Source organism: Rhinolophus sinicus, chromosome 12, assembly GCF_057876585.1.
Source record: "Rhinolophus sinicus isolate RSI-liver-muscle chromosome 12, RSI-T2T, whole genome shotgun sequence".
Classification (NCBI taxonomy): Eukaryota; Metazoa; Chordata; class Mammalia; order Chiroptera; family Rhinolophidae; genus Rhinolophus; species Rhinolophus sinicus.
The window spans coordinates 10,540,918-10,566,500 of NC_142512.1; the positions used below are offsets into that span (position 1 = coordinate 10,540,918).

Here is a 25,583-nt window from a genome sequence, read left to right on the forward strand (position 1 = left end):
CTCAAAATACATTTTCTCATAAAAGACCCTAAATGGTAGTTGAGCAACTGGATCATCCTGTCCAAACCTATCGAGTTTATCACCCAGCTGAACAGGGTAAGAAAGTGCGAGCCTGGTGCCCGGATGTGACAGCGTGGTCAGTGCTGGGCATTCTTGGTCTCAAGTCTGTCTGGTGTGGGACAGACAGAGCTCACCTCCCACTTGCTTGCACACCACAAGCTGCCCCTCTTTCTCCTGGCACCCCCCTCAGGCTATCATTTTTGCGCAAGTAATCTGCACTTTAAAACTATTATCTCTGTTATTTTGTCTGTAGGTGTTACGGTAGGAAGAAATCACTAGTACTGATATAATTTATAGTATTGTGCAGAGGTTTACTAACACGTGTATCTAACCTGCCCACTGGTCCTTGTCTTCAAAAGTCACATGCCCCAAAGTGTCCTGCTCTCATGTCATGAGACTTCCTCCCACCAGGGTCCTCCCCCGGCCTGCTCTTAGGTCACTGTTTGGGTGAGGGTGCGAATGAGACGGACAGCGCTATCTCCCTGAAAACGTGAACCTGTAGGCGAGACGGCTGGTTCTTGGCAAGCAAAGGAAGGACATTGCTGGCTGATGAGACAAAACTGAAGTTGAAATTTCTGGATTCCAGAGACATTTGTTAACTCTCATATAGCACGAAGGTGAATAAGGACTCTCTTTAGGGGATGCAGCAACCCCAGGGCAGAAGGCAGGAAAATCATGGAGGCATTGGCATTACATTCTGCATACGTAGCAGAGATTTGTAGGATGGAGGGTTTTCCGTTTTAAATCAGTTCTCAAAGTGTGGCTCTGGGACCAGCAGCATCGGCAATTTGCTGGATTTCCCGAGTCATAAATCTGAAGGGCGGGGCCCAGCAGTCTTTCTCTGAACAAGCCCTCCAGGGGATTTTGACAGCTGCTCAAGGTAGCAGTTAATCCAGAAAATGTCTGCAAGGATATGTGGGAATGGTGGTCCTAGAAGCTATCCTGGGTCCTCCCAGACTCTTTTTATCAAACATAGAGCTCTTTAAAACTCATTAAAACACGGGTGGGTGGGGGGGCTCCTTGGTATCCCAGAGCAAATTTATTCCAGAGGAAATTCTAGAAAACTTTTAGGTTAAACAGCTTTAGGTGAAGGGTTTCTCCTTGGGTCCCTCTTAATGATCTGACAGATGACAGAGGTATAGGAAACAGCCTGTCATTCAGTTATGTTCTCAGCAAATAGATGTTAGATAAAAATTGATTGAATGGATATGTGAATTAATGAAGGATAAATATCATATATAGTCAGAGGGTGCCAAAAAATGTATACACATTTTAAGAAAGGAAGGAACTGGATTAAAATTGTAATACTCAATATATACTGATAACAAAAGATGAATGCATGTCATGTGTATACATTTTTTTGGCACCCCAGTCTATCACCCTTACCCTCTAGAGAAGTGGTCAGCAAAACATGGCCCACCACCTGTTTTTGTAAACGAACTTTTGTTGGAATGTGGCCACACCCATTTGTTTATTGTCTATAGCTGCTGTGGGGCTTCAGTGGCAAAGTGGCAAAACAATATGCCCTGCAAAGCCTAAAATATTTACTGAGATCCTTTACAGAAAAAGTTTGATGACTCCCCCGGTCCAGAGTAATGTTTCTCAAAGCATAATGTGCACACAGATCACCTGGGGAGCTTGTTAAAATGCACACTGATTTATAGGTGACGCCAATGCCACCAGTCTACGGAGCAGCTAGGGGCTCAGGCACTGAGAGAGGTGCCGTGTAACCATGTCAGGCCGCCCGGTGTTTGTTTCTCTCGGACCATTTATGACGCTGCAGCTTTCAAAGCCTGGACCAGACATAACTGAAGAATAAATCCCTTTATTAGGTAGGGCTCAGTGTTATGAAACGCCTCGCCTTGCTCCTGGGTCCACACTGCCCCAGCTCATCCTCACCTTAGGCACTTCTCTCCGAGTTCCCTAAAAGAATTCTACAGAATTGGGAATGCTGATGCTTTCTTACCTTTCTCTGTCTGTGGTTCCCCCTCACACACACACTATCGCTCTGGGCAGTCTCCAGCCCAGCCTTGTTTTCTCAGGGGCTCTGCAGGAAGCTAAATCTGGAGAAGCAAAGCTACTCCAGCCAGAACCCACTTCGATGGCTTCTCCTTAGTCTTCAGGTTGAAAGTCCACACGTAGGTGGGTCCCCGCTGACACGTCTTGTACACAGGACAGGGATAGACACTGCGGCAATCCTGCTTATCTGCAGGAACGGCCCTGATGAACACCACAGGCATGGGGGGTGTCAGATCCTTCAGCTTTGCCTCTGCAATGATCCCAGCCTGAGGACGAGAACACGAGAAGAGCCACCTTAGATCAGACCCAGAGCCCAGCCAGCCAGCTTTCTCCTGGCAGAAGATCCGGGAGATGTGCCTGGCAGGGCCGGCTGTCTTTATGCCTAAGCCCTCACAGGTTCTCTCAGTGAGCCACGATGGAATGCATGTGGAAAACACAGTGCTGCGGTTTTCTGGCCGAAATCACTCTGAAGGAGAGTTCCAAAAGCTGATATTTATCATACACAAATTAATCCCTTTGAAGCTTCAGTCTCTCCTAGTTTTATTTTTCATTCATTTCATAAGGTGACATTTCATATCATATGTAACCATTTGCCAGATGTCATGCTAGGTGCTGGGGATTTAAAAATGAGTAAGACACAGCTACCAGCAAATACTTGGGATTTTAAAGCTTTGGTTATGTCCTGTTCCAGTCTCCTATGTGACCTCATCCACCGTCTGGTGCATTTTGACTTTTTGAGTGGATGGAGCTATGTTCCATCTTTACTCACGGAACAAGGACGTGGCCTTTCGGTAGCTTTCCACTTGGGGTCTCTCTAAGGTTTTCTGAGATGTCTCAATAGAGCCGTCCAGAGCAGTTTTTCCTGCTAGTCCTGAGAAACGCTCTGAGAAGCAAATAAGCTTTATCAAATAAGCTTGGGAGATGATGCTACTATACCCCGGCTTTGAAGCTAGTACACTGAACACAAGGAGAAGTCCTAGCAGTAAAGAAAACAGTTTAACTTCATTTAACCTGGTATTTCCAAACTTTACTTGCCAACAAGACCCTTTTCTTTGCAATCTATTCATTTCCCACTGCACAAGTGTCTTATGGAACGTGCTTTGGGAAATGCTGATCCAGAGTGATTCACAGATTCCTCGCCTATGTCCAAGGGACTCTGAACCCTTTGGGCTATGAACAGAGTTTGGTTTATTTTCCATGAAATGCATTTAAAGGTAAGGATGTGCCTCTTCAGTTCTGTTAGAGGCTGGTGAGAGGCATGACGAGTAACAGAACTGAGGGAAACAAGGGGGACCTCCTTGGCCCCCATAACTGAGTGTTTGTGGCAGGGAGTGGGAGCAGGGATAGAACCTTTTTTCCCACATACTATAAAACTAACCCTTTTAAAATGTACAAGTCAATGTTTTTTAATGTAGAATCATCACTTTCTAATTCCAGAACAGTTTCACCACCCTCAGAAGAAGCTGTAACCATTAGCAGTCACCATTAGCCGTGGGGTATTGACATTTTTAATTGTGGTTGAATTCTCTGTGTGAATGGCATGTTTTTTCATCTGTTTACTTTCAGCATATTTGTGTCTTTAAATCTAAAGTGTGTTTCTTGTAGAGAGCTTATAGTTGGATCATTTAGAAAAATCCATTCCGCCATTCTTTACCTTTTAATTTTAGTGTTTAATCCATTTACATTAATGTAATCGCTCATAAGGTAAGACTTACATCTGCCATTTTACTATTTGTTTTGTGTCTTATGTCTTATTTCTTCTGTTCCTCCATCACTGCCTTCTGTGGTGTTAAACAGATATATAGTAGTATATTATTTTAATTCCCTTGTTATTTCTTTCACTATGTTTTAAAAATTATTTTCTTAGTGGTTTATAAATTAACATCTTAATATATAAGAATCTGTTTCAGATTAATACCAACTTGATTTCAGTAGCATACAAAAAACTTTACTCCTATATAGTTCCATTCCTTCCTCTTCCTCTGTTTAAGAACTTGTACTTTTTTCATCATACAAATGCCATCTATTACATTTTATGCCTGTCAACTCAGACATATAATTATAGCTTTAGGCAGTTGTCCTTTAAAACAGGAGAAAAATGGAAGTTATATTGTAAAAAAAATTCATTTGTATTGGCTTTTACATTTACATATGCAATTACCTAATTACCTTTACTGGTACTCTGTTTCTTCAATGTGGACATGAGTTACTCTCTAGTGTCCTGCCATTTCATCCTGAAGGACTTTTCGTGTTTTTTGTGGGGCTGGTCTGCTAGTAAGGAATTCTCTCTCACTTTTCTTTTTTTTTAAATTTGGAATGTTTTCCTTTCTCCTTTATTTTTGAAAGATAGTTTTGCTGGATATAGAGTTCTTGGCTGGCGGTCTTTATCTTTCAGCACTTTGTATAATTCCACTGCCTCTGGCCTTCATGGTTTCTTATGAGAAATCAGCTGTTACTGTCATCAAAGATCCTTTGTAAGTTATGAATTGCTTTTCTCTTGCTGCTTTCAAGATTCTCTTTTTGTTTTTATCTTTTCACAGTTTGATTATAACATGTCTAGTTACGGATTTCTAAATTTATTCTATTTGGATTTTGTGGAGCTTCATGGATGTGTAATGTTTTTCATCAAATTTGGAAAGTGTTGGCCATTATTTCTTCAAATAGTCTTTCTCGTCTCCTTCTGGTACTCCCTCTGGGCATATGTTGGTATGCTTGATGGTGTTTACTCAGGTTTCTAACCTGTTCACTAACCTTCATTCTTTTTTCTTTCTGTTTCTCAGATTGGGTAAACTCAATTGATGTATTTCCAAGTTTAGGGATTCTTGCCTACTCAAATCTACTGTTGAATTCCTCTATTGAATTTTTATTTTAAGTACTATACTTTTCAACTCCAGATTTAATATTTAAAAATAATTCCATCTCCTTATGACTATTCTCTATTCAGTGATACGTTGCTCACATACTTCCCTTTAGTCATTTAGACCTGGTTTCCTTTAGTTTTTTGAATATATTTAAACTAGCTGATTGAAAGTCTTTTTCTAGTATGTCCACCTTCATACTTCCTCAGGGACCATTTCTGTTGACTGCTTTTTTCCCCATGTGTGTGGGCCATACCTTTTTGTTTCTTTGCACGTCTCATAATTTTTTGTTGAAAACTGAACATTATAAAAAATAAAATATGGCAACTCTGGGAATCAGATCTTCTCCCTCCATAGGGTTTGTTGTCTTTCAGTCACTTTTCTGAACTGATTCTCTGAAGTCTGTATTCTTTGTCATGTGTGGCCACTGAAGTGTCCTGCTCAGTTAGCTTAGTGATCAGCAAATACTTGGACAGAGATTTTTTAAATGCCTGGAACAATAAGTCTCACAGTCTTTGCTCAGAGGCTGTGTGTGTGTTGGGGGCATGCCTTCAATGCTTAGCCAAACAATTTAAAACTCTGCTTTAGCCTTCACTTCCTGCTTTCACAGAGCCTCAAGGTTAGCTAGAGGTGAGAGCTTATGGCCTTCTCAGGTCTTTCTTGAGTGTGTGCATTAGCTCTGCATGTGGGCATAGCCTTCTAGTTTTCCAAGAACACGTTGGGGGTTTACAAAGTCCCTATGAACATCTCATTTTCCGGTTTCTCCTTTTAAGGTTTCTGGCTATCCTTTGCTTTGCTCCACTGTTACCTACTGCCTCGGGCATGCTTCAATGTTAAACAGCTGTCTTTGATTATTTTCAGTAAATGCTCTTGGAGAAAGGCTATTGCCCTGGGTAAGCTCTAACTCAGGTCAAATAAAGACAGACTTGTGAGTGGGGTCTTCTATGAGACCACCAGACAGGGAAAATAATGACAGTTTTCTGGGAATGGGGCTTTGGAAGCACTACAACTCCATTTTGCTCCCTCCAGTGGCTGCTAGGCTGCTGTTTTCACTGTGACGGTGGCCTGTTGGTTGTCAAGGCTACCACAGAGTTTAGGTGGGAATAGGGCAAGTTAAAAGGCCACAAAGTTTGCTCTTCTTACTGAGATTCAGCCAGTTTTCTTCAACAAACACTCCTTGGATTACTGAAAGCCTTTGGTTAATTTCCAGAACTCTGAAAAAGTTGATTCTGATATTTTTTGGCCAATGTTCTTATTGTTTCGTGGAGGAGAGGACTTTTGGACATCCTTACTCTTTCACTTTTGATGAAATCTTTCTGGGATAGACACTGTGAGAACAAGAGCTTTTGGCAGGTATTACTTTTTGGAAAATTTTTATTATTATTGCTTAGAAACAAGGTAATGAAAAACTGGAGGTAGATGTTTGGAATCAATATCGTTTCCTTCCCCCCCCCCCCCCCCAAGTGCCATTGCTCTGCCTTTTGCACTTCTTTCCTACCTTTTTTTTTTGTTTTTAAACTTCTCTCATTTTGGCGTTTTTGGTATCCTAGCTCTGGCTCTCCCTGCACCAACCTACCCCTAATACAATCCATGTGTGATCTCCACTGACAAAATCTTGTACAAATGTTCAGGTGGAGAGAGAGAAGTCAGCTTCCTTCTCAAGGTTCAGGCTGTTCAAACATTGTTCCACTTTACCGTCCTTTTGTTGGCTCTCAATTGGTTTCCTAGGGCTGCCGAAACAAATGAGCACAAATTTGGTGGCTGAATACAACAGAAATGTATTCTTTCAAGTTCTGAAAGCCAGAAGTCTTAAAGCAAGGTATGGGCAGGGTTGGCTCCTCCTGGAGGCTCCGAGGCAGAAACTGTCTCATGCCTCTTCCTAGCTTCTGGTGGTTGCTGGCAATCCTTGGCATTCCTTGGTTTGTAGCAGATGCATCACTCTAATCTCCACCTCTGTCTTCACAGGACATTCTTTTCTGTGTCTCCAATATGACCTTCTTATAAGGATGCCAAGCATTGGATTTAGGACCTGCTCTACTCTACTAGGACCCTATTTCCAAATAAGATCCCATTCTAAGGTTCTGGGTGGACATGAATTTTGGAAGGACACTGTTCAACTCAGTACAGCTCTACATGTATATTTACATGGCCTTCTAGGATCTTCTAGGTCTTCTAACAGTTTTTCCCCATTAGCTTGATACTGCCTCTAAGAATAGTCTAGTGTCACTTGCCAATAAGATGTTTGACTAAGTGCTCCTTCTGGCTCATGTGTACAACAAATGTAAATTTGTTCTAGAGTTATCCATCCTTGTTCATGTCACTTATCCTAGTCATCTGTGCTTGTTTGCCAATTTCCTAACCATGATAAACAGTTCCAGTCTTACGGTGACTCCAATTTTTATTAGCTTTCAGTGAGGAATCCTTTCAAAAATGTCATATCTACTGGTTCCCCTTTGCTGACGGGACGATGCAAAAGGTAAAGGGGATTTCTGACATCCTAGAGTTCATGAATGAAGGAAATGGACCAGGGAGGTGAAATGCTATCCCCAGGTCACACAGCAGCAGGGATTGCTGACTCCAACACTTTTTCACCACTCCCTATGTACCAGTCTAAGTGTCTTGCTTATAAACTCATTTAATTTTCATAGCAACTCCATTTTCCCATTTAATACTTGAGTAAACTAAGATTTGGAGAGGTAGAACTACATTCCAAAGTCACAGAGTTAATTAATAGTGGTGCTGGGAATCAGATCCTACCCGTCTGGTTCCAGAGCGCTAGCTTTTAACCACTCTATTCACTCAGCAAAGCCTGTGCTCTCTGCACCATCCCAGGTTGCATAAAAATGGCTTGCCAACCTCAAGGAAAGGTTATCTAGGTCAAAAGATTCAGGGGCACCCCTTTTAGTAACCATATTTTATGGGAGACAGCCTCCAAAGGATGTCCCTCGGCTCATCCCAGGATTTACCTGTGCATCCCAGCGAGCACCTTCCATGAAGAGACCGTAGACGTAGGCCCCTTCCCGAGGAGGGCTTCTGAATTCCTCTCTGTTCTTCTTTGTGACATCACACTGCAGGGCCATCTGGTCCAGTGGCCACTCGTTCTTGCGGGCCATGGACTGCATTATGGCAGTGAGGAAGGACTGGGGGTTGAAGAAGCCTGTCAGCCACACGGTGGACGGCATCGCGAAGTCGCCTACCCAGGCTTCCAACTCCTTGATTCGGAGTTGGAGGTCCGCAAACCAGACTGCCAGGCCTGCTGTGGAAGGGTAGGCTCGCCTGGCCCAGGGCTCTGGCACTGTGTCTAGGTACAGGGCACTCTGTACGTTCTCCATGTCGCTGGTCATGGTCAGCTCCCCCTGAAGACAAAGAGTGAGAGGGGACAGTGAAGGGGCAGCAAGTCTGTTCAAAGAGCTGGCTTGATGGACCTCTGGCCCATGGCCCTCAGGAAGACAGGAGATGGCTTCAGTAGTGGGTGATGCAATGACTGTCCTGTCTAGTGTTTGATTTGCAAGGGTTGTCTCATGGAAACTGGTCCTTTAAAACTCTCCCTGCTCCAGTGATATCAGAGTCTACATTGCCGGCAGTAGTGGACTGATCCACTCTGGACCTCAAACCACCTGTGAGTTAGTTCCATGCTGATTCAATCCTACCCTGAAGCGTGGGCTCCATGATTCTCCTCCAGCCTTTGTCACAGTTCTGCAGGCTCTTAACATGCAGCTCAGAAACACAAAAAGCTAAAACCCACAGGATCTATAGTCCCCCAACTCAAGGATTGCCTTCAGAAATCAAACTATTAGACACCTAGTCAACTTTAAGGGACCCTTTTCCAACAGCTAGATAAAATCTGTAAGGAAAGGTTTATACTGAAAATTATCTTTAAATTAAACTTTGGTAACTTGGTTATGCCAAGGATCTAGCAGTACTCTGAAGCCCCCATCTCTATTGCAGTGATTCCCACATAGGGTTTGTGTTATGGACTGAGTATTTGTGTACCCGCAAATGCATATGTTGAAATCCTAACCCGCAGGGTGAGGGTATTAGGAGGCGGGGCCTCTGAGGGGTGACTAGGTCATGAGGGTGGAGCCCTCATGAACGGGATTGGCGCCCTCATAGGAAGACTCCCTGGAGCTCCCCTGCTCTGTCTGCCATGTGAGGACACAGCAAGAGACAGCTGTCTATGAAGCAGAAAGTGGGCTCTCGCCAGACACAGATCTGCCAGCACCTTGACCTTGTTTCCAGCCTCCAGAGCTGTGAGAAAATAAATGTCTGTTGTTTAAGGCCCCCAGTCTGTGGTATTTTGTTATGGCAGCCTGAGCAGACTAATACACGCCAGAGAAAAGAGGTCAGTGGGAGAAGTGCAGTGGCCTAAACTGATGGCCTTGAAGAGCTGTAAGCCATTTGGTGGGGAGGTGCTTGAAGTCACCTTTGGGCACGAAGAGGGCCTCTTTTCTATGGGAAAATGACCTGATATTCTCTCTGGCAGACATGGCTGCTAGGCAAGTCCTTACCCATTATTTTGGGCCTTACATTGTATTCAGTACAGATGCTTTAAGCCAACTGTGTCTGATCTGACAACCGCTAGCCCTATGTAGCTGTTTATATGCAAGTGAATTAAAATTACAAGATGAAATTTCAGCTCCTTAGTCACATTAGCTACATTTTATGTGCTCAGTAGCCACATGTGACCTTATTAGCACAGATATAGAGCATTCCTATTATCATAGAAAGTTCTACTGGCCAGCTCTGGTCTAAATAGAAAGGCTTTGTTTTCTGTGTGGTAAACTGTAGTATGTGTGTGGTTTTGCCAGGCCTAAAGAGTCCTATATATTGCAGTCTTAATAAAACGTGTTCATGGGCATACGACTGTACAGACTTGCTGTCCTGGAGTCGTCCTGTAACATGAGAGAACTGGGTCAGCATTACTGGAAAAAGTGTGATGAAAATATCTCAGTCTTTTGGCCCCTCTTTTGAGGGCGGTGGCAGAGTGAGACAAACAGAGATGAACTCAGATGGGGCAAAGTCCTTTGTTTCCCCGTTACCTCCTCTGGCTGAGTCCACCTCTTACTCTGCGTTACCATGTCTCATGTGCCACTTCTGAAAACAATGAGGTCATGTGAACCTCTACATCTCCGAGTTTCGCTGTGATCAGAGGAATGACGTGCTTAAAATATATGCAATATAGAGGATATTTAGGGCAGTGAAACTATTCTCTCAAACACTGTAATGGTGGCTACACATCATTATACATGTCATTATATTTGCCCAAATCCACAGAATGGACAACACCAAGAGTGAACCCTAATGTACACTCCGGACTTTGGGTCATTATGATGAGTAGATGCAGGCTCAGTAGTTGTAACAAATGGACCACTCTGTTGGGGACGCTGACAGTGGGGGCAGCTGTGTGTGGAGGGGGCAGTGTGTATATAGGAACTCTCTGCACCTCCTGCTCAGTTTTGCTGTGAATCTAAAAATGCTCTAAAAAATAAAATCTAACACTGTGTTTCCCTAAAAATAAGACCTAGCTGGACAATCAGCTCTAATGCGTCTTTTGGAGAAAAAGTTAATATAAGACCTGGTCTTATTTTACTATAATATAGGACTGGGTCGTATATTAATTTTTGCTCCAAAAGACACATTAGAGATGATTTATCAGGCTAAGGTCTTATTTTTGGGGAAACATGACAATAAAAAATATATATGCAATACTCAACTTTTAACACCCTTTAGAAATCTAAAATCATTTTTATAGCAGAGGAACATAAAATGCGTAACTTGGCTTTCTTAAAAATTTCACACAGCTGCTTGTAATATGATTATAATTTATTCTGACAATGATTTTGCATTGACTAATTGAATGTGCAAGTGATGAGGCCTTAAAGAATATACTCTCTCTTAGGTTTTGCCAGTTTGAGCGTGAAGCAGGAACGATTTAGGAAAAGAAGGAATCATTAGACTTGTACTTAGGTGTCTGAACTGAGATATTCTCATGACATGGAGCAGAAGTAGAAGTGACTCATTTTCAGAGGAGGGGCAGAGAAGAAACAAGCGCAGTTCTCTCTTCCAAAGACTTAAAAACTTTCACTCCTCTGAACTCTGCTGACATCTCCTTGCACCTTCCTTTTCCCATGAAGATATTTGTCCATCTCTTTATTCTACCAACTTGCCTTAATACTGTGCTTCACAAACTTGAGTCATTACAAGAATTACCTGGCTTCTGGTTAAAAATAGAGGTTCACAGAACGTGGCTCCGGAGGTTGGTAGGGCTGGAGGGTGGAGAGGGGAATGTGTATTGTGATAAAACTCCCAGGAAGTCTGATGACCAGGTTAATTTGGGCACCTGTCCTAATGAGACTGGATTTTCATGACAGCATTTGTAAATGGAGATTGCTGTATCTGTCCTCCAGCTTATAGAGGGACCAGGAGAAAAAGGCAATAAATATACAGTTGTTCTTACAGCTTCTGGGTCATTGTTCTGTCAACACCAGTTACCATATCACTATTACTCACCTGAGTGGACTCTGCTCTGGCCAAAGTTGGTTAAATCTTAGAGCAGGCTTGGGGCCCATCTGCAGGGAGGCTCTGGAACACTCTTCTGTGTCACCCGCTGCCGTAATCCTACCTTCCTCCAAAGCCCCTTAATGCCACTTGTCCTCTGGGGCCTTCCCTGATCCTCCACACTTGTTTTTCCCTTTCTTCTCCCACATCTCTCTATGCGACATTTAATTAATTCTGCATTGTGTTATAATCAGTTGTGTGCTTGTTTTTCCAAGATTGTCATTCTGCGGAGGGAGGCTCCCCTTTCAGCCTCCTTTGCATCCTCCGGGATGGAGGGCCGAGATTTGCCCAAAGAACTCATCAATCAACACTGCTTGCATAGGCTGAAAGGAAAGAAAAGGTTCTCCCTGCCCCCTTCATCTCTGCCCTGGCACGCTCTGTGATTCCTGACACCCAACCGCAGTGGAGGCTCTCGGAAGAAAAATGAGTGAATGAATCAGAAGTCGAATGGGTAAATAGACTGCGTCAAATTGCATGGATTCAATAAGCTAAGATTGCAACAAACTTACTCAGGGTAATTACGGATGTACCTGCGTGCCACAGTGATGGAGCTGCATAATGTGACAGGCAACGTCCTTGTTTACGTTCAAGAGTGTTCTGTGAAATTTTTTCCTTCATTTGATTACAGACTGTGCATAATTTGGAAACATTACCAAACACTGTTGATCTTCAACATCCCTTCCCATCTCACCTTTCTCTTATTTCCCTCCATGCATACTGGGGGAAAAGATAAATTAACAGATTAAAAAAAAACTCCACTAACCTCGATGTTGCAGCCTATTTCATAGTTTCTATGTGACCACATGAAAAGAAACTTACAGTTGTTTTTCCGATGTACATGTGACCATGGTTGTATGACTCCAAGAGCCAGACACAGAGGTGGCAGCACCCCACAGCCCGACCCACAGGGCTTGGCTGTGCTTTCACTGTCGGCTACAAAATGGAGTTCTCACTTTGCCTCTGTCTGGGCTACAATTCTTTTAATAAATGTGGTGATGTAAACTGGCAATACTCACCTTCCTCGGTTCCGAAAAGGCAGCTGGCCTTTCCATGATAAGGTGAACCATCAAAAGAACTCATATCTACCAGGCTCTGTGCGAGGCACTGGACATAATCATCTTGTGGTGAATACAGTTAACTTGTGTAAATAATTAGTTGTAGAAATAGAGTTTTTCATTGTTCACGGGAAACCTCAGAGCCTGTGCAACTTTGGGTCTATCAGATCTTTCAAACAACCTTGAGGTTGTAAATGATTACAGTTCTTTCCTTTCCCCTGATGCGGTGATAATAATACTATCAGCTAATCCTTTTAGGTTACTTACCATGTGCTGTGCATTGTTCTGAACACTCTATGGAAATCCATTTATTTAATCTTTCCAAAAGCCCCGTGAAGTAGGACCATGATCCCTGTTTCACAGGTGACGAAACTGAGACACAGTGAGATTGAAGTCACTTTGAGGCTACCCAGCGAGGGCTTGGAGCTGAGCCCAGGGAGTCGAGAGCCTGGCCTGTTATCCAGCACACGTTTTTGCCTCCCATGAAAGCAATTTTACCTGTGTCAGTAGAAGACACCAGGGTGTCAAGACTACTCCCTGGCGACAGTCACTCAGAGTATATGAGGTCTGACAATTAAGTTCGCGAACTTGTTGCAATGATGTTGCTAACCTTTTTGATCTCAGAGGCATTATTTATTATGAATTTGTTCCAACTGGACCAACAGTTAACCATGTTTACTATTTGGATGTGCTGAAAAGGCTGCGTGAAAACGTTAGACGACCTGAACTTTTCACCAACAGTTCATGGCTCTTGCATCACGACAATGCACCAGCTCACACGGCACTGTCTGTGAGGGAGTTTTTAGCCAGTAAACAAATAACTATACTGGAACATCCTCCCCACTCACCTGAGCTGACCCCCAATGACTTCTTTCTTTACCTGAAGATAAAGGAAGTATTGAAACGAAGACATTTTGATGACATTGGGACATCAAGGGTAATTCGACGACAGCTCTGATGGCCATTCCAGAAAAAGAGTTCCAAAATTGCTTTGAAGGGCGGACTAGGTTCTGATGTTGGTGAATAGGTTCCCAAGGGGAGTACTTCGAAGGTGACCGTAGTGCTATTCAGCAATGAGGTACGTAGCACTTTTTCTAGGATGAGTTCGGGAACTTAACTGTCCATGTCGTACTCTCCTGGGCAACTAGCACACGTCACTCTGATGTCAGCACAGCTTCAGGTTTCTCCACCTCGTGTCTTACCCTCCCTTCAGTGGGAACAGACTCCGGTTTCTGGGAGTGATCCCTTCCTGGGCACTCAGATTGCTGTAGCAGCATGGCTCTCCGGCTCCCAGGTTTCCCGGTGTCACTTCCTCCCCAAGGGGGCCCAGCGGGCAATGCCCGTCCTACCCAAGACCACACCCACCTTCAAGCCGAGGTCCAGCTCCCTCAGTGAGCGCTGCACCTCCCTGGTGAGGACGTTCATGCGCTCACACTCCTGGAAGGCCACGGCCGTGTAGGGGGTGTGCTCCTCCACTCTGGCCATCAGCTCTGGGAGGTTAAACTCGTCTGTCACCCGCTCCAGTATTTCTTCCAGGAGGGCTCTGACCTGCCCCACAAGAGGAAACACAGGGTTTAGAGGGACTCTCATCTCCAGAAGGACTCCATTCTCCTGTGATATTGCACTAAAGGTGCCAGTCACCCGTCTCCTGGCCAGTTCTTGCCTGCTCGCTTAGGTCAATGGATCCGGGGTTGAAGACCAGCCACAGGACGGCCCCTCCACAGGCTGTGACTTGTGCAGCCTGCTTAAAAAGATGAGCACAGATGCCTTTCCAAGAATTGGGAGTCAGAGAAACCCAGGAACTGACCCACCTATCTGTGAATATCAAGCTAGAAAGGCATAGAATAGACTTGGGCCCAGGGTGGTCCTTCTGGGCTCCATGAAACTGCAGTGATGAATATAAATACATTCCATTCTGAGTTTCCATGAGGCTGCACTGGGGTTTCTGTCCTTGGGTCCTGGAAGAAGCATCCCCATCTATCATGTAAACCTCCTCTCCCACCCCATGATTCCTTTTGCCGCACAAACTGTCAGCTAATTAGACCAGTGGCGCTAGCACAGCCAGGATCTCTGTCCTGGAAAATAGGAATTGAAGCATCAAGATACTGAGTTATTTTGGGGTAAGCACTTGGAGGCTGAGTCTGCCATTTTGAAGTAAATGAGTAAGCCCAGGAAGTCTGTCAGAAGAGAAATAAAAACAAAACAAGTATGGATATAACAGAACACATGGCCAGCAGAAAAGGATGCATGGAGGCAGGGAGGCAGGGAGCCAGCAGGAGAGAGAGAGCTAGCTTTCCTGGATCCTGAGAGCTGAGCTCCAGACACAAGGGGTAGATGTCTATTGTTTTTGTCTGTTCCTTGTCTCTCTCCTCTTCCTCTTAACAGGTCCCTCTCTCCTTGATAAATCGACCTTGTCCCCATTGTTTGGGGGTAGAGTCATGGGGCCCAGCCCTCCCGTGACCCAAGTAGGCCAACCTGATTATCTGTTCCAGGAGCATAAGAATTTGAATCTCAAGCCTGGGATTCAGGGACAGCAAGTGGCTGGAGCCACTGACAGGACGGAAGTGCCCTGAAAAGACTGTCCTCTTTTCTTTCTCCCTGGGCTCCAGGGCCATTGTGGTTCTATCCTTTCTTAGGTTGATTCCTTTGATATAGTGAGCTATTTCTTGCCTATTTCAGCTACATTGGTCTCTGTTGTTTGCCACCAAAGAACTCTGACTGAGTTAATACAGTTCGGTTATTTATGCATTACCCACGTGAATTTTAGCAAGACATTTAGGCCTCAATTTTCTGCATCTATAAAAATTTCAAAGAGCATCTTCCTCCACCTGCCCCTCCCCCCCAACTCCCAGGGCTGATGCGAAGATCAAATCCAATGAGTTGATGAATGTGGCAGCATCTGAAAGCTATGAAAAAGTATATAAATGTAAAGGATTATTGATATTCACTTTACCTTGTATTGTTAACATACAATACATTCTCTAGGAAAAGAGCTGATGTTAGAAAAAGAAAGTAAAACACTTCACCCTGTCACAAATGGGTCTCTGCTGCTGTCACAGCAAAAACTGGAATGGAATTTTAATGGTACCTGAAGGCTGCTGCTAGGGTAGAAGACAAATGGCTAAAATTATATCATATTTCTGTCTCTGGAGCGGAATTTGCAGGAACAGCCGTGTAACAGTGAGCTACCATTTGGACATTATTCACAAGGAGATGAAAAGATAGTTTGGAGGCATCATTCCAAAATACATTGAACACAGGAAAACAGTTCTATTCTGTCACTGGTCAGGCCTTGGAGGATTCTGAGACCAGCCTGCGGCCGGAGAGAAGACTGTTTGGGATGAGAGCAGATCCACAGACACAGACGGACAGGTTCCCTCTTTTGCTCAGAGGAGCCCAAAAGCCCCTTCCGATGGGAGGAGTAGGTCCCAAGAGATGTGGTCTCCTTTATTTCCACAGGCAAACATCTCTGCCATTTTTTCCTTTAGGGAAAGTAATAAATGCTTACCATAAAAACCTAAACATTATAGGTCCATATGATATTAGAATCAAAATCCTCCCACAAATTTTCCTCTTCCCTCAAAGGGGAAAAAACCCAACTAACTGCTAGTTTTTAAGTTTATAATTCCTACAAGTATGCTTCAATGCACATAACTCCATCCCTCCCTCCCTCCCTCCCATATTTATCATGTCTGTGATAGCTTCCTTCCTGTCTCTCTTCTTCCCTCCCTCCCTTTCCCATCCCTCCACTCCTCTTTCTATCACTAATGGAATCATTCTACACATAACTTTTCCAGCTTGCTTTTTTCACCTTGTGATAAATCTTGGACACGTTCCCTTGTTAGTACATATGGATTTTCCTTGTTTTTTTTTTTTTTAAACAGTATGCATTATTTCACTGTTTGGCATACCATAATTTATTCCCCTATTGATGGATATTTGGTCTGTTTATCATCTTTACTTCTAAAAGCAATCCTGCAATCAATCAATAAAAATATATCATAAAATCTGTGCACTTTTGAGTGTTTTCACTAGTTGAATTGCTATAGAATTATGAGTAAAAAATATGAACATTTTAAATTTCAGTAGCTAGGTCAAATTGGCCTGTAATTTAAACCTACCAGCAGAGATGAAAGTGCCTATTTTCTTATGCCCTCACTACTCTATTATCACATTTAAAAATCTTTACCATTAGGTGAAAAATGATATTTCACTTAACTTCATTTAGTTATGAGTGACATTGAGAATATTTGTATTGACCATTTGTATTATGATGTGAATTTATCTGGTGTTCTTCTTTTCCCTCCTCGCTTCCTCTCTCTCCTTCTTTTTCCATATGTAAGAACTCTGTATATTAGCAAAATCTGCCCATTTCCTGATATCTGTGGTGGTACTAGGTTCTCCTATTTTGGCAAGTGATCATAGTTTATCCATTTCTGAGACACACACACACACACACACACACACACACACACACACACACACCGTTCCTTGAATTAGTTGGAAGGAAGGGATAAGGAAGTTTCAAGACCTAGAAGCTTCTTTGAATGTCATCTGAAGAATCCTAAATCTATTACTTATACAGTCCCAGCTTTTTTCATTTTTAGCGCTAGGAACATTTTTCATTCTATGTAGTTTAGTTTCTAGGTAATGTAAAATTTCTTCTTTTCCTTTTGTTGTCAACTTATATCTTCTGTATCGAATGGTGGAACAGTCCGAATAGTGTGATTTAGGGCACCTTTCTCAAAGTATGCTCACCTGCCTCAAAATTGCTAGGGTGCAAATTCCTGGACCTAACCCCAGACCTCAGAATCAGAATTTCAAGCTTCCTAGCTCATTTAGAGGTATATTAAAATTTGAGAACTACTATTTTAATGACACCGGTCCCTAACTTAAACAGAACTCCTTTAGTATCAGTTGGTTTTCTAAAATCAGTCCCAGGAGTCTAAAAGTTTGGTCATTCTCTGGGTTTCTTAATCTTTAGTCTTCTAAGTAGGTTCTCTTGTCAGCCCAGTGGTATCTCTAATTACAGGAATGCGGGCAGTGCTGTGGAGTGAAGGTGGGGTGAAGAAGGTATCTCTCAGAGGATGAATTAGCCTGTCTTAGGAAGAGCTTCCCTGAGAAGTTTCACTTCAATGTCCCACTCCTTTTCTGCCCTCTGTTGCGTCCACACCAGGGACAGGGCCCTTGCATTGCCTTTGGTTGTCCCCAAACCCAAACTCACCCTATAATTACTCGCATTTCCTGAAACTTCAGGAAGTCTTATGCTTAGTAGCACTTAACTGTGTGTTAGTAGACTGCCTGATTGAATGTCATCCACACAAAGGGAAGGCATTTTTATCTTAGAGAAGATGACTGAATTCAAGTGAGCATCTAGTTAGTGGAATGAGGGTGGAGGTGTTTATTAGCAGCTTCCCACCCATCATTACTCAGTTTGCCAAAGAATCACAAAGTCAGTTTCAAGCTTCCCAAACCACTGTTGTTCAACCCTGACCTTTCTTCACTTTGGCAGACAAACTGAATAAAAATGGACTTTGGGTGAACTAGCAAAGCAAACTGCCTAACCCAGTGGCAGGGACTTCCTATGATGTAACCAGATGGCCAGCGTGGTGACATTACGGGGAGGGGGAAGGGGCTCCTGGAGTTGAAGGGCAGCCATGTCCAGGCTGGACGGGCGGGCATGTGAGAGGAAGGTATGCACGGTGTGGTCTGGGCTGTGAACCGGCAACGAGACCCGTGGGAGAGGACTCTCCATCTGCAATCCTCAGCTCCCCAGAGGGATTGCAAGCAATGCCCTCCATATACCTTTTCCTCTCTTGTGGGCCCTGCTCCATCTCCAGCTTGGCTGTCCCGGGGCTGTAGCTCCAGCACCGTGCGAAAGAGTTTTTCTGAGGTCTGGGTCAGGAAGCCGATCTCGGCGTTGGGGTGGAGGCCATAGAGATATGGTGACTCTGGGGGCAGCTCGGCGTCAACGTACTGAAAGGCAAGGGCAAGCTCACTTAAAAACACACCAAGACGTATTTCCCATCTCCCACTCCGATTCGTACTCCACAGTATTCCTTTGGCCCTCTAGCTGAATGCTGCTCACCACCACTGGCTGATACCAGCGTGCTCACCACCTGTTTACACCACCTTCCTTCCACACCAGCCATTTATGTATGCTGGGCCAGTTTTCCAGAACTTCCACATTCATGAGGTCATTCTCTGTTTCTGGAAGCAGAGAGGACTTTATCCATCTCCAGGCTCGCCCCCTCCCACTGCTCCCTGATATACACACCTGTCCCTCCACACACAAGAAGGTCTCAGAGTTCTCAGAAATACTAAACCCTACCGGGTATTTTTACTCCAGTTCTTCTAGGAGCTCTGATCTCTTCCCCTGAAACTCCTTTCCTCTCCCTCTGTTTAACACAATCAAGGATGACAAACCTAAGTGCAAACATGGGCCCACGTATGCACAATTACTGTGTGAACTGGGAGTAGAGCTTGGGGACCTCTGCTTTGAACTGGAGAGTTCTTGCCTCAATGAGAAGTACTCAGATTTTAAACAGTGTGTCAGCCAAATAGCCCATCTCTGTGATCAGTTGTGGTGGCCACAGTCTGCCCTCGCTAAAAACTCCTCCTCAGCGTTGAAGGCGCCCTTCCTTCTCCAAATATTCTCTGATTACTCTTTCACAATTCTTTCTATTACAGTGAGAAAATATCCCTCAAGTTTAGCTTCTATTCTGACTTGGACGATTTCTTGGTGTTAGTCCCATCTAGTCTAAGGAAAATATTTATTGCTCATTCCTTAAAGGGTAATTTGTGTGTTTATTTTTGTATTTCTTCCAGCAGCCAGCATAAGGCTGGACTTCTTGGTAGGTTCTCTGTAGCCATCTATTAACTGGCAGATTAAAGGGAGCGATGACAAGAAGAAAAACCTACCTCAGTCATTTGGAAGTGTGCAAACCATGCTGCCCTTCACGGCTCCAGCCTCTTGGCAAATTGCTCTACGGACACTAGGGGGTGCTCTTGCACAATTTTCTTGGCTAAAGCCCTGAAGCCTTGGGTCAAGCAGTTTTTTAAAAATTCCTCTTATTTTTTTAGGGTGTTATTGGTTTTAACTTATTCTCATAGGTCCAGTTTTTCTGGATCAAATAGCTTTTTTTAAACAGGAAGAAATAATCAAATTTATCACTAAGGTACATTTGGGGGGGGGGGGGGCGGGGTCCATAAGAATGTGGGACCTGAGGAGAAACCCAGCAGTTAAGGCTTATATGCCGTCCTGAGCTAAAGAAAAGGGGTGGGTGGGTGTTGTGGTGTGGGACTTCAAAGGGGAGGAAGGCAGTTCACATGAAAGCAAGTGTTTGGTAAATAAGTGTTTGCTGGGCCATCTTAACATTGGGGCACAGAGAGGGCTTTGAGCCAACGGGCCAAGTTCTTCCTTGTCCATCACTCCCGGTTGCTATTAAATTGCAGTTACCTATGATGATGGCTCCCATCCTGCAGCAGGTCCTTTATCTAAATTCTTTTCTTAAGATTTATATGAAAAATATAGCTACTATGTGGGGCTGGGGTCTCTCACTCCTCAGGGGGGAACCTCCATGGCTGAGATATCCCTCCGAGTTTTCAACTGCCACATAGAGGTTTGGGGCCAGCCTGTTAAGTGTCTGCACCCCTCCTATCAGTCTCAGATGGTGCTGCAGATTGATTGTCTTATAATTTAGTTGTAATTTTAATGTGTTCATGGGAGGAGGCAGGCACAGTGTTTACCTACTCCGCCATCTTGGATCTCTTTTGGATCAAATGACTATTATGACTTATCTTCTTAAATTTCATGAATTAAAAAAAAATAAAGTTTGTAGTTAATATTTTTATGACCAGTATTTCCTTTAGGTATGTTCAAAAGTCAAGCAATGGAAAAGTTTTTTTAAAAAAAAATCTTTCAATCTATTTTCCATGGCAGGCCAAATAGGCAAAGATGAGCACCTTAAAAATAGCTGTAGTGATAGTGAAATGAAAACCCAAAGTAGTATGAAAAAGCTCCATTTGAATGTTTTTCTTGGTATGTGTATGTGGGCACATGCGCCTATGTTCATAGCGACCAACAAAGAATAAGAGGGGTGAGAAGATCATGTCCTCTTTAAGACATTTAGAATCCCTAATATAAACTTCAGCAAAAGTTGGCTGAGTTCTTACCTGAAATTTTGATAAAAATGGCTTTATCAATATGCTGAATGAAAACAATCAAATGAATGCCCCGGATGTCATTTATAGAAAACAGCAACAAATAGAATTATTGAACCAAACATCAAAAACAAAAAGATCTCCAAAGGCTCAATTGTATCTTGGATTCGAGGCTGGAAATGCTATAGCCCTCCAACTGAACAGGGTGAACTTGGGGCTGAGAAGCACACTTACATAAGCTCAGCTCTTTAAGCCATGCTTCCTTGGCCCTGTGTGAGCATCCCTAAGCTGTGTAGGGCAGCACTGAAGGAAGACCCAGGCCCCACGGGGAAACCGTCATGCTGCCATGAGGAGAGGGCAGACTTACCTGATGGTAACCATTGTAGTCCATGTTGCTCGGGAGTGGGAACCCTGGGGCCAGAGACAACTCTCCTTCTAGCATTTCTGGTTTGATGAATTCCTCCAGATAGGTCTTGCAGAGTCTCCTGTCCCAATCATCGGTGATATGGCCTCCATACATGATCTCTCCAAAGAGGTAACGCAAATCATCATAGGGGACCTGAGAGACAGGGAAAGAAAGAGCTATACACAGGCTGGTCTGACGTGCGGGCAGAGCGTAAGGTACAAGACGGGATGCTCTTTGAATGAGGAGCAATGTTTCATTCACCTGCATATCCCCAGTACCCAGCAGAGGCAGGCATGTGTGGGAGCTCATTACTGCTTGAAGAATTACATCAAAGGGTGAGTACAGGTAAGGAGCCAACCCTTTGCATATATGCCTTCCCTCTCTCAAGGTCATTAACTGTGGCAGAGAAGTCTGGCTCTACCAACAAGCCCTTTAAATAGGCAAATGTCAAACGGAAGAATGTGAGGCCCAGGGTACTTTTCTAATTTCCTGCCATTAATTAGATTGACTAATTGTCTCCTTTGAAAGTCCAAAGTGAATGAAATGCAGCAGGCAAATTTACTGGTGTTCAAGTCAGGGAGGGAAGACCCTGGGAAAAGCCCTGCCGCAGTGTAGCCAAAGAAGGGATGGAGTTGGGGGGGGGGTGTTTCTTGGGTCCCTGGAAGGCAGAGGGATTGCTGAGGGCGTCTGGGCCTGATTTCTTTCCTCACCAAGAAGAGGAGGAAGTCTTGTTGATGCTGTGTTTGGCCTATGAACCAGAAGAGCTTTAGCTTTGATGGTCTGAACAGGCCCATATGTGGAAGAGCATGGATTGTTAGTGTCAGTTTTCTTTGAAATAGAGATATCAGACAGAATGAGCAGGAATTTGGCTTCTTCAGCTTTGACAAGACCATACCTATATGAGGAACTGAGTTTCCCATGAAAATATCTGTGTCCTTGGCTAATTACATTGGGAACATGTATGAGGGGAGCGTGGGGTCTCTTCTGGCCAGTCCACAGTTCCCTCCAAAGCTGTGCATGCAGGGGTGGTCTGTGCCCTGGAACAAACACTGATGGGACTGACTCACACCAGGTGTGAGTCACAGGTTTGATTTTCGGAGCTTTTTGTGGTCCTCTGCTCGGCCTCACACTGGCCCTGGGATTGGCCCACCATCCTTCTCAGAGGTGGCCCTCCAGCTCTACCTCTGAGCTGGCTGGCACCTTTACCTTTGCATTGGCCTCCAGGAAGTTGTAGAGCACGTTCACAGAGATTGTGAGGTCCCCAGTAGTGAAGGGGTAAGAGCGATTCCATCCCTGGGGCCCAAACTTTCGTCTTTCCGCCACCACCGCGTGAAAATAACAAAGAGCAAAGAGGATGCTCTTAAACTCTGTCTCCCGGGAACACATGTCCAGGGTGTCCTGAAAGGAAAAGGGTCACGTCCAACATTAGCACAGAACTGCTGTTCTGCAGGCCAGGCCAGGGTGTGGGTTAGGGTGGCTGGGGCTGCTCTGGATAAAATTACCTGGTTAGGGCCTGAGCGACATACAGGAGGGACTATGGATTGCATTGTGGGTAGGCATGGGCTCAGGGTTTGAGGGGACCTTGCAGAGGGTTGGCTTGTAGTTTAGAATCTGAGTTAAGGCTTAGATTCAGGTTAGAACTCAGTGTGGTTTACGGTTAAAGTTTGCACACATGGACATGCTAATTAAGTTCTCAAGCACAGCTAAAGGAAAATGGAGCAGTGGCCACAGGAGTGTCCCATTGGTCATATTCATGTCACTTTGCGCTGGTGTGTGGATGGGGACTCCTACAGCATCATTTCTAATTTCTTCCCTTCCTGCCATGCTTTTCTTGGCCGTCACAGAACTTTAGTAGGTGTAATTACTGCCTGTATGACTGAGGAATTCCTGGCTCATCAGCTGGGGAAGCTGCTGCAAGGACGTGGAGGATGGGACTCAGAGACACAAGAAACAGAGGAGTGGCATGGCCTTCACCATCCTAACTGCTCCTCCAAACCTGAGCAGGGGAGATGGGATACATGCTGAGGGGTCCTGGCTGCAGAGCACAAGGCCAGGAGAAAAGGTTTGGCTTGTGAAGAGAGGGTGAAAGAAAGGACAGATGGAAGAAAAGAGAAGCAGGACATAGTTGAGAGGGAGGCAATGGAATTGTGCTTGGTGGTAATAGTGGGGAGGGGGAATTCTGCATTTTGAAGGGATGACAGGATAAGAACCTGGATTCTTTGGAATTAAAAAGTTCCTCCAAGTGAGACCCTCTCTGTTTAGGAAAACATTGCAGCTGGAGCCCAAGGAAGGCACTTTCCAAGCTCACACACATCAGACTGGGTTCAGTCCTGGTGTCTCTCCTACGAACTGGTCCTTAGACTTTGCTCACACGGGCAGGGGGACACAGGAGACAGGACAGACTAATCTTCTGGTAGAACTGACATTTCTCATGGAAAACCAACCCGTGAGACCATCTCATTTTCTCTTGGCTATGTGGGGACCACCCTGCTGCCTCTGTTGGGTACCATGTTTGCCACAAATGTACGGACGGGACAGGTCAGAGGTGATGCAAAGGGCCAAGTAACTGCCTCGTGCAAGCAGACATTTATTGACGGCTTTGTGGACAGAGCTGTTCTCTACCGACACGTAGCGTGCTTCCTTTGTTACTTCTGACACTTTTGAAAAAAAATGGGTCTGGCTGAAAAATGCCTCTAAGCCCAAACAAGGAAATACATATTAAAATGCTGAAACTGGTTGACAGTGGCACACTCAAACAAAAGTCAGAGTAAAATAACCATCCCCTAACAGCACAGCTATCAGGGAAGAAGAATAAAAAGAGCTCAGTTCTATCATCTGTCCCTTAAGTGGTTAAAACAAGAGCTCTGAAGAAAGAGAGTGGATAATAGGGGGTATTAACCAGGTCTCTGATCCAGGGCACTTATAAAAGCAGAATGGAATAATTAAACCTCTTGTGAACAATGAATATACTCATCAATCTATCCCTCTCTCTCAGAATGAGTGATTGAAGATGGCTATACATGGCCCCAAACCAACTGTTGGTAAGGACAGAATAACCTGGAAAAGCCAGCATCTCTTAGGATGTAGTTCTAGCTGCCTGAAGACCAAGACTAGACATCAGGCTTGCAGACAGATAACCCAAGAACAAGGGCCCATGGGGAGGCTATGAAGATGAAGCCAGATATGGAGAGAGATGACAATAATCCTACCACGGAAAATATTATGATGGTCATTATTAGGAGATATAACGTGAGGCCTCTGCTGCCCTCCTCCCTGCCTCTGTCCATGACCCTCAAGGCAGCAGAGCTGGGAATGGTCTGCTTGTAGCCTTTAATAGAACTCGCTAACTATATCCCAGTGCTTTTTTTCCCAACCTTCATTATAAAAAATTGTTTAAATACCCATTACATAAACTTTACCATCTTAACGATTCTGAAGTGTACATTTCAGTGGCATTATGTGCATGCATTCTTAGGGCAGAAATGTCTTCGCTTGGAACCACCAACAGCTGTAGATTTCAAAGTTAAGCATGTGTATCTCCCCCACATGGAATAGGAAATCTAGAAAATTTAGAAGTTTTGACCTCTGATACAGAGTACCTAAGAATTTAGTCAAGGTTTACTTAGGAAAAAAAAAAAAAAATGAAAAAAAGAATGCCCGTGGACATGACAGCAGCCTACTCTTTGTCCCACATTATACTGGGCAAGTTAAAACATTCCGAATTCTCTGTTCCAGATTATGTGTGGGTTTGGAGTTGGGTTGGGAAGGTGAATGAAATAGGAGGAGACCGGACAAGTTTCACTTCTGAAATTCTTTGCGGCAACTTCCTGTCCATGCTGGACTGCTTGATTCCGATATCAAGAGGGATGGCATACACAGTGAAATCTGAGACTCTAGTCGCCAAATGGTCTTCATTTTAAGTTAAACTAGTCCCCAGAAGGCTCCTGTTTCTGATGGTTTCTGTCGGGCTAGCTAGAATAGTTGTCCTCTTGGATGGTCTGTTACCTAGATGACCCAACTGGGATTTGTAGTGAGTTTTGCGTGGGTTCTACGAAGCTAGAGACTCACTGATGCTATCATAAAGCCTTCCCAACAGATCCTAGAACAGTCTCCTTGGACGTCGCCAAGGCTAGTGTACTGGATGGATCTGAAGGTGGCCTCCATGGCCCCCACCCTCCTGGGAGTCACACCTTTGTGCATTCCCTTTGCCAGGGAGGTAGAACTCTCCCAGGAAGAAGCAACAGGAAAGGATGCCTTCCTGAGAAGATGAAAGAGGCCTGTCCAGCAGACTTTGCAAGTGCTACTTTACATATGGAGTCAGCCACCCATGGGCTTGGTCTAGACTTTTAATAAACACTCCACAAGATGAGTCTTAGAATTCCCAGAAATGGAAATTCCAGTAATGGAGTAGCCTGCATTTGAAGCTATTCTTAGTCTCACTGTAGCATAGGGTTCTCAAAGTTG

At 44.2% G+C, this 25,583-nt stretch overlaps 1 protein-coding gene across 2 annotated transcripts in view; it reads right to left on the bottom strand.

The window, feature by feature from the left end:
* Positions 1-1,869: 1,869 nt before the first annotated feature.
* Positions 1,870-25,583, bottom strand: part of DNAH9 (dynein axonemal heavy chain 9) — a 316,438-nt gene continuing 292,724 nt past the window's right edge. Inside the window, exons 64-69 of one of the 2 annotated variants that reach the window (XM_088801910.1) lie at positions 22,326-22,517; positions 21,081-21,272; positions 18,356-18,526; positions 13,916-14,098; positions 7,904-8,293; positions 1,870-2,345 (exon numbers count right to left, since the gene is read on the bottom strand). In XM_088801910.1, coding sequence (XP_088658036.1) covers positions 2,118-2,345; positions 7,904-8,293; positions 13,916-14,098; positions 18,356-18,526; positions 21,081-21,272; positions 22,326-22,517 — 1,356 coding nt within the window. In that variant the 3' untranslated portion in view covers positions 1,870-2,117. The remainder of the gene's footprint in view (positions 2,346-7,903; positions 8,294-13,915; positions 14,099-18,355; positions 18,527-21,080; positions 21,273-22,325; positions 22,518-25,583) is intronic. The other variant, XM_088801911.1, reaches the window with a different exon arrangement.